The sequence below is a fragment of the Podarcis bocagei genome (genome assembly GCF_964188305.1).
Source record: "Podarcis bocagei genome assembly, chromosome: 13".
In the NCBI taxonomy this organism is placed as follows: Eukaryota; Metazoa; Chordata; class Lepidosauria; order Squamata; family Lacertidae; genus Podarcis; species Podarcis bocagei.
The window spans coordinates 2,892,510-2,901,667 of NC_138138.1; the positions used below are offsets into that span (position 1 = coordinate 2,892,510).

General features: G+C 45.3%; 1 protein-coding gene across 1 annotated transcript; it reads right to left on the reverse strand.

Annotated features, from left to right (window-relative positions):
• Positions 1–250: 250 nt before the first annotated feature.
• On the reverse strand, positions 251–8,882 carry HUS1 (HUS1 checkpoint clamp component). Its single transcript, XM_081168615.1, has 8 exons — positions 8,813–8,882; positions 8,589–8,716; positions 8,328–8,504; positions 7,540–7,647; positions 6,218–6,292; positions 4,597–4,696; positions 1,423–1,542; positions 251–656 (listed from the first exon to the last, which is right to left on the reverse strand). Exons 1-8 carry the CDS (start codon positions 8,862–8,864, stop codon positions 574–576), a joined length of 843 nt encoding a protein of 280 aa, XP_081024741.1. The 5' UTR covers positions 8,865–8,882; the 3' UTR covers positions 251–573.
• Between the last annotated feature and the right edge of the window lie 276 nt (positions 8,883–9,158).

Below are 9,158 nucleotides of genomic sequence, written 5' to 3' on the forward strand. Positions count from 1 at the left end.
GAAGACACCAAAACCTACATATATATATATATATATATATATAGCGCCCAGTTAAAGTTTCTGATGTGTGTGCCCTGACCCTAGAAGTCCATGGCTACTTGGAAGTCAAAATCCTAACTGGGATCAATCTGTTGCCTAAATGGAAGCTCTGAGGGTCCTGGAGAAATTTAATATGACTGAATTGACCTATATGCAGTAATGAATGATGGAATGGACAGGAGGCGTAGAATATATGGAACCGACAGGTGACTGAGAAACAAGATTTTTTAAAATAAAAAACCAACAGTTCTTTTGCTGCATGGAGCACCAGAATAACTAAAGATCTAATGGACTGTTTCTTTAATAAAATATATAGCCCAGTCAAACAGATTTTTTTTTTACTTCTTCTATTTACCAAATATAAGGTATTAAATATACAGTTCTCTGCACAGAATCTGATTACAAAAGGGATTTAAACAAGCATAGCAAGCACTCGTGTCCCCCACCCCGTCTCCCGTCTTCCTGTGCCTGGTTCAGTGCCCTTGAGAAGACACTGCAGCATTGAAAACAGGTGAGCTGGAACAACTCTTCAATTCATACAAGGGCTGGAATGAAATATTGAAGAGAAACATCTTCGTGGAGCAAGATGAAGTGAACAATCCTTTTGCTTGCAATATCTGCAAAACACAAATCCATATTTTAAACTTCAAAGGATGACAGAGGGCCCAAAATATCACGTTCCACAATAGCCAACATTCTCCAGTTTTGAAGGCCACACAGATGCAGAGGCCAAGCTTCAGGAGATCTGGAATATTTTGAACATGGCTACCAACAACCTCCAAAACTTTTTAAAAACTTTTTCCCAACCAGGAGAAAGACAACAAAAAGAAAAGCTGCGTCAGATCCTCCCTCCTAGACAAAAGGCACTTTCAACAACCTCCACTTGACAGCAGACCTGACTCTGCCTACAGATGCAGATGCCCTGGTGGAGCTGGGCAAGGGAGGGCTGAGGTGAGTCACAGAAACATGAGTCATACATACATATATAATTTTATTTGTATGCCACCTTTCCAGTTAAAACCATGCTCCAGGTAGCTTACAACATGGGGGACGGGGACGGAACTTAATTACAAATATAACGAAAGTAGTCAACAATAAAGAAATATCAAAATATACACAACCAAATTTCCACACAAATCATGACATCTAAAATAAAGATACGAAAAAATTACTATCAATAACAGCAACAATCCCCCCCCCCATGGTGTCCGGTTTGGCCCTAAGAATGCTGGTCCAAATACACTGGTGTGTGTGGAAATGTTGAAATTTGCTTTTACAGGAAGGATGTGGCAATCCCTTCCAAACACGCGATATCTTCTTCATACACTGCTTTCTCGAGTGGCAAATGACTTGTTCACACAACAGGCCCAAAGGGTCACTTACTACATAGGGCTTTTGTGGGATTTACTTGCTGCCCTGCAAGTAACTGGAGAAGTCTCTTAATGTCAATGCGGGCCTCGGCCATGGTCTCGGGATCTCTCTCTTGACTCGACTTTTGGGAGCCTACGAAAATTCACAAAAAATAGAACCTTTTATTAACTAGAACAATAGTTTTTAAAAGGGTTGTACATAATTTCCATTAACAGTTTAAGGCTGTAATCTGTGCATTTTACTTCCAAGTACAGTGGTACCTTGAGTTACAAGCGTCTCAGGTTACAAACACTTCAGGTTACAAACTCCGCTAACCCGGAAGTTACCTCGAGTTGAGAACTTTGCCCCAGGGTAAAAACGGAAATTGTGTGCTGGCGGCGCAGCAGCAGCAAGAGGCCCCATTAGTGAAAGCACGCCTCTAGTTAAAAGAACGGACCTCGGGAACGAATTAAGTTTGTAACTAGAGGTACCACTGTACATATGAATATGATCAAGCAGCCAGTATGCACTATGTTCTATTCCTCATTGTGATAACCACCTCATACTTCCATTTCAGAGAGAACAAACCAAGGCTAGTAGCTAACTTGTCAAAAGGCAAGATAAGGCTCTCAGCAGGGCAGTAGCTCTTTTTGGGGGGGGTGTTATTGGGTCATTGTTCTTATTTTGCTTTTATATATTGTGATCTTTTCTGTGAACTGCCTTGAGACCTCCAGGTATAGGGAAACATATAAAGCTCCAATCTCAGCCACGGGGGAGGGGTGGACCCAGAGCCAGTTCACACGGATGCTTGCATGAAAGTAAGTCTCTGGTTAGCTGTAGGAGCTACCAAAGCTGCCAGAAGTGGCTGAAGGAAGAGAGGAAGGAACTAGCAGTGGCAGGCACTGATGATGAACGTGTTGGAATGGGGCTCACTAACTACAGTAATATTCAGACCGTGTACTGCATCCAGCCAGAGGCTTCTGTACACACAGAGATTTGTTCATAGGCAGAGGTGCTGTATTGGCACACCCCCACCCCAGAAAAAAACCACTTCATCACAACAACCACCAGCTGAGCAAGTACCGCACAAGAGCAGGAAGCAGGGAGGCAGGTGGGCCCCTGAAAGGTGGGGACTTTGAGGGCTGTGTGTGCACATGAAGGTTGAGAGAAGTTAAAAGCCTCCATCGGTAGTGGAAGCAAAGACGGCAGCAGAGACACCAGCTGCCCAGTCATCACCCATCTCAACTTCTTCTGAGGCAATTGTCATCCACACAATCTGCCTCTTGTGTCTCTCACCCTCTTTCCTCAGTTGGAGTAATCTGGGGTGATTTTTGCACCCCCTGGGCCTGGGCAGTGGGGACCAATTTCGCCAACCCCACGGTATGTCTCTGTTCATAGGCTCCTGTGTGTACTGGTCATCATTGCAATACATTCAGGAAAAGGAGAAGACTAGTGTGTGTTACCAAAATGATTTTTCATAGTGCATCAGGTAATAAGCAGGACCACCAGGAGCCCCCAGTTTTAGTCATCATGTTTACCATGAAGTGTGCGCAACCATCTTCTGTCACACCCAACAAATCCTAGCCACCATCCCAACCTTGGAGCTGTATATCTGTCTGTGGAGATTATCTCTGCAAGTTGCACAGAACTTCAGAAACACATCACAACTATGGAGAGCAATCCCTGCCCCAGCTGCAAGGATGGGAAGGAAACTGGCTTCAATTATGTACCTTCAAGGTGCTCCAAGTATCTCTGAAGCACAGGAGCAAACCGAGAAGCCCCAATCTTCTTCACAGATGCAAGGAAAGAGAACTCTAGTACTGTGCCTTAAAAGGGCACCAGCAAATCAAACTAAGCCCAACCCTCCCTTGCCGCAATGGAGATCTGCAGGATATTTTGCTTCTGCGCTACAAACAACCATCTTTGTGTCCATATTGGAGCTGTAGAAGAGGTGCAAACTGTTTCGGCAACTGCACCCGACTTCTGAGGCCCTTCAAAGGACTGTGCAACTGCAGTGACAGTTTCCACCTCTCTCTATACAGTTCAAGCTGCAGAAGAAGACTAGAAGGAATTCCCAAGTCTGGAGCTGGGAAAAGGAACAGGATATTGTGCTATGATCACGGCACTTCTCCTTGCTTATCTGGTAGTGCACCCCGTCCCTGGTTGGAGACAAGGGGAGCCGTGAGATCTTGCAGTATAACTCAATGAGAGTTCTGTGAGATCTTGCAGGAAGCTGCCACTTCTTCTCGCTTCTCTGGTGGTGGCAGCGGCAGGGGTGGGGCACCTGCGAGAGTGCTGCCCCTTGGGATTCCACCCCCCAAAGCAGCTGGCTTAGTCCCCTTTATGGGTGGCCCAGCTCTGCCTGTGATAGCATATGAGATCAGGAGCAACACCTTGCAGGAGCAGCAAGAGCCTGACAACCACACCTTTTTGGTTAATCATGAAGATCAGTTAAAATTTGTGAACTCCCAAGAATACTGACAAATAGCTATTTCACCCTATCCTCTAATTCTATATTTGCAGAGGAGGTAGGGATTATGTTCTGGGCCCCTGTGCACATAAGTGAATTCTCATAAAGTGGGGAATGCTCTCTAAGCACCCTCTCTGCCGCTCTCTCTTCAATCCATACAAAAAATACTAGAATTGTTAGTCAGGGAGGCTGAGCAGTAAACAAAGCCCTGCTACGCCTCTGGTCTCTTCTGGGCTTCCTCCGACGTCCTCTTCAGGCTCTGTGGAGGGTCTTCTCACCAGCCACAAGGGCTCTCCAGCTCTCTCCTGCCATTTCCAGGTTTGAATTGATTGATTGATTTCATGGAGCTGCACGTATATGTGGTCCCCTGCGAGTCGTAATACACCTGTATTTTCCCCATTCATGATAATTAATTATGTATATTAGTCCATTGTTTGAAGCTACAATGTTATTTCAATTATTTGACCCGCAAATCAGTATTTCCTTCCTTTCACTTTGTTACTGACATCTGAGCGTGGGGAAAGAAAACTATTAAAGACAGACTCAAGCTAGCTCTATTTTACAACAACTATAAAATTGGCTAAAAATTGTTGATGATTACTTTCAGAGCACTGCAAACCTATGCATGGTTACTCAGAAGCAAGCCCTTAATGCCTGATAAGTGTACACAGGACTGTAGCTTTTGTTGTGTACTTTTGTTAGGATCTGTTATCTGACAAGAAAAGAAAATTGCTTACCCCAGGGAGGATTCCCAAGGTCTTTAAAGTGGGTTGTAACACACACTAGATCAGTTTCTATTTTCAAGTTCATTTCTCCATTTAGATTTGCTTCTATTACCTACAATGTAAACAAAACAGTTTATATGCTTTTCACAACTACTAAATATATTCTACCAACACCTGTTTGTCAAGGGAATGCACTTATAACAATTAAGGTTCTATTCGTAAATATATGCCTCCAGACACACCTATAAATAAACGGAGACAACTCTGCTTAAGAGCTCTGCATCAACAAATCACTAAGCATCAAAAAGTCAGTTATATAAATTAGGGAGATGTGTAAAGAATATCATCCATGCGATGATCTCTAGTACTGTGAACAATGGAACAAAAGTGTCAACTGACTCGGACAAATAAGTAAGCCTAGCCTTCTCTGGTGCTGGTAAACCAGAAGACTGATCTGCAGATTCGGCAAGTGAAGCTTTCCAGCGCCGAGATAACACCACAATCTACTAATGATTTCAGATCAAGCTGCTGTTAAGAGCAGGTAAAATTCTTGATAGCCAAAATTCCATAGCTACAAGTTAAACATGCATTTCATAAACATGCAATAAAAAAGAGGAAAATACTGTACATTCACAAGGTCAGTTTGGCAGGGATAACTAATTTGTATAGTCTTAGGGACCAGACAGTGGCCAGGGAATTATTGGCACCATCTTGCAATGAAGGCTGTACAGGTATACAGGACATGCAACCAGGTAAAGCATTCTATATAAAGTGTGTATGCTCAGGACTTTTTTCCAGTTGGCACGTCTTAGGTACGTTCCAACTTAACAACTTTGGCTGGGTGACCCCCCCTTTAAAAAGCGCAATAACTTTGGGTGGGTGCTCCCCTAAAAAAGGTCAAGTTCTGGCACCACTTTTTCTAGGAAAAAAAGCCATGTGTATGCTTACTTATCACTTACAGAGTCTAAAAGAGATGGAATGTTGCAGTGTGGATCCTTTTTCCTTACATTACTTACTGGCATAGGCCAATGGTTTTCAAGTGGTGCCACGGTGCCCTAGGATGCTTTGAATGATGTTCAAGTTTTAGTTTTTACCAGGTATCCCACAAGGAACTGAAGAAGTTGGTCAAGGAAGCAGTGGATTCAAAAAGGTTGAAAACCTCTGGGTTGAGGGATCATATAGGTATGATATGCTAGTCATCTCCAGTGGCTCCAATTGCTTACCAGCTGTGTACTCAGTGCGCAATCCTGGATAACTAAACCTTGATGGGAGTCTTACGCGCAAAGTATCAAGTGAGAGCCAAGACCAGGCACCATTCCCACAATTAGCAACTGCAAGATGGTCTTTTCTAAAGTAAATACCAAGCACAGGGTATCCAATCTGGATCAGTACCATGGTGGGGGTAAAGAATTGAAGCCCTCCAGCTTCCCCCAAAGTCCCAAACTAGATTAGCCACACAAGCCTATTTACTAAAGAAAGAAAAAAGTAAGAAAAAATGCACAATTTCCAGTTGTATGAATGGTGTATTGTCCAGTTTGACCCAGCGGTTAAAATTATTGCATAAAAACTCATCCCAAGTGATGCATGTCTCTCTCGCCTCTTCTACTGCCACTTTAAGAATATAAGAACTTACTATAGAATTGGAGAGGTTTTTCATTCTCTCCACAACACTCTTCATGGTCTTCAGTGCTGGTAAATAAATGCTGACCTACAAAATCAAATCAACTGCTGTCAATTTAAAAGGGATATAGTCACATGCAAGGGCACAGTTCTATATAGCAACTACGAGAATGTTGAAGGGCGTAAGACTGTGAGAAACTAGATTGATAATGAGAAAGGTTTGCAATAAAATGAACAATATATCATTATAAGCAGAAAGTGAACATTCCAGCAAGGCTTACAATGAACTATATAGCACAAAAATTATTGTTGCTGTATTGAAGAATGCTAAGCAGCTGGCCACAGGCTTCTGAATAAGGTCCTGTTTCAAAGAACTTCCTCAGATAATTGTAAAAAACATTATTCACAAGGGAATGTTTACTCTCCCTTTCTTCTAATTAGAATAAGATAATTAAAGTTTTGTTTCATGTTTAGTAACTTATTTGGGGAGAGATACATTTCTGAAGTCCTTGCAGCTGTCAAAACTGTAACCAGGGCCTTAAAACACTTTTGAGGAGATGAGTTTTGGGCTGAAATATGGATGCCTCCCTTAGCAATGAATTGTACTGGTGGTATGTATATTTGTTAACTGCTTGAGGGGAATAAACAATTGCTTCACATTAAGTGCAAACCAAGCCAATGAAAGGGGGGGGGGAGTAAACTCAGGTTGCATTATTTGAAAACACATTTGCTTTTGGCTGTGAGAGTTTTGGCTCTGAAAATATTTCAACTGCCCCAAGTTTGTGTTGTTTTTAAATGGGCAGCACTCAAGAGCGAGGACCAGTTGGTAGGTATGTTGGCAGCCAAGTGTTAAGCTGAGTATTGTGAAGAGGGTGTGTGAATGGTACATTAGTTAGGGTTGCAAGTCATATGAATGGGCAGCAGTGCATGAAAGAGTGAATGTGGAATGGACTCAGGAGATACTATAAAGCACACTGTAAATTTTCACTGGTTTCCAATGGTAAAATACACATTCTGTCTAAAAAGAAGTTTTTGCACTAATTGCAATCCTTGGTAGAATAATGGCTGAATAATGGCTGTAATTCGATTGAATAATGGCTGTAATTCAAACATGAATAATGAAAAACAACTTTATGTAAAGTCAACTCATCCTCAGTTTACATTATCACAATGTGCTTATTAGCCTATAACACTTTTAGACTGAATGAAATCAATCATCTTAACTAAAAGGAAATTAATTTTGTTGTTGGAGTGGAATACCTTTGAGATGGGAAGTATTTGGAATACTGTTTAAACAATTTAATTTTGATATTGTGGAAACTGAAAGGGGCTCACATCAAAGTCCGGCACACTTGGTTCCCTGAAGTCATTCCACAGCTTTCTTGGGATAATACCCACAGGAATGTCGTGAGTCACGACACGGCTAGTGCTGGATAAAGAAGGCTAGAGAGAAGAAAACAAAAGGTTACATAACCAAAATTCACGACAGTAAAGGTTGTAATCCTATAAACACATATGGAAGAATGCCGCCTTTCTTTAACAAAAAAAGGGGGGGAGGGCTATGGCAGAGAAACTTCATGTGTTCCAGGATGAGCGTGATTATCTGGATCAACTTCAGTTCAGGCCTAGTTTTGGGACTGACTCATCCTCGGGATGAGTGTGGGGATAGGAGGTACTCATACTCTCAGCAGCTTTTGATCGCATTGATCATGGTGCCCTCAGCCCAACTGCTCAGATGGGGCTCAAAGGCACAGTGACAGTGGTTTCATGTCTACCTGCACAGGTGAGTCTAGAGATCAGCGTTGCAGGCGTGTGCTTTGGTCCCCTAGTGCAAATGCTATGGGGCTCTGCAGGGCACTATTTGGTCCCCAACACTATTTGACCCCTGCATGCAGCCCGGGGGGGGGGGGCACTGGGACCTCTTCCCACCCCGGCTTCCACAATTTGGAGCTGGGGCACAAATGGAGCTCCCCCTGCCGCCCAGGGGGAGGAATGCGACCTCACTTTCCCCGGGCAAGAATCTACCTGTTTTCCCGAGGCAGAGAGAGAGAGAGAGAGAGAGAGAGAGAGGGGGAGAGAGAGAGAGAGACGCCCCCCCCCCCTCTGCATCCATCTCTACTCACCAATTCCACGGCTACTGTGAGGCAAGGGCAGTGCTTGTTCGTCAACTTGATTTTCACCGCCTTCGCATTCTGTGCCGTTCTTAAGGCTCTGGATAGGTTTTCCGGCGTCACCTCGAGATAAATTTCATTTTTCTCTGCGGCCACGCCCTCCATCTGGAACTCGTCGAAGACATTCCCCTGGAAGAGCGGGAGCGGGAGCGGGGGGTGAGACCGGGGCGCCCCCCGCCCGGCTTGGGGGTCCCGCCGCCGCCCCCGGCCTACCTGGCGGACCTGGCACCACAGGCGGGCGCCCCCCACGGCCCCTCGGGCGCCCGCCACGAAGACCAGCTGCTCGGCCGTCAGGCGCAGCGCGCACGCCTTGGCCAGCTTGGCCACCGTCGCCACGGCGCCTGGGGGAGGAAGGAAGGAGAGCCGCGTGAGCCCCGAGGCCGCCCCGCCCCCGGAAAGCAGCGCCGCCTCCCGCCCCCCCCCCGCCCGCCACTCACGGCTGAAGTGCGCCAGGCAGCCGGCGTCCGAGATCTTGGCGCGGAAGCGCATGGCGGGGGAAGCGGCGCGCCAGGAAGGCCCCTCCTCCGCGCTTCCCTCGGGGGCCGGAAGTGTCGCCAAGGCCTCGGCGGCCCCGCCCCCCCCCGCAGGTTCCGCGGGAAAGGGCTCCGCAGGGCGCTCGCAACCACTTCCTTTCCACCCCGAGTGCTCAGGAAAACCCAAAAGGAAAACCCACCCTATGGAGTACATCTCCACCCCCCCCTTCCCAATTTTTGTTCCCTAAATAGTTTAAAATTCAGCCATGCAGTTATGAAAGGGACAAATAAAGCAACTTTCCACAAGCTG

What these genes read in the sequence shown, in the direction of transcription:
- HUS1 (XM_081168615.1), bottom strand. Translation starts at nt 8,864, where the DNA reads ATGCGCTTCCGCGCCAAGATCTCGGACGCCGGCTGCCTGGCGCACTTC. An exon ending in CAAGTGTGCCGGACTTTGAT is followed by an intron (nt 6,293 to 7,539) that starts GTGAGCCCCTTT and finishes TTGATTTTGTAG; the next exon opens with GTCAGCATTTATTTACCAGC. An exon ending in TCCCACAAAAGCCCTATGTA is followed by an intron (nt 657 to 1,422) that starts GTAAGTGACCCT and finishes TGTGTTTTGCAG; the next exon opens with ATATTGCAAGCAAAAGGATT.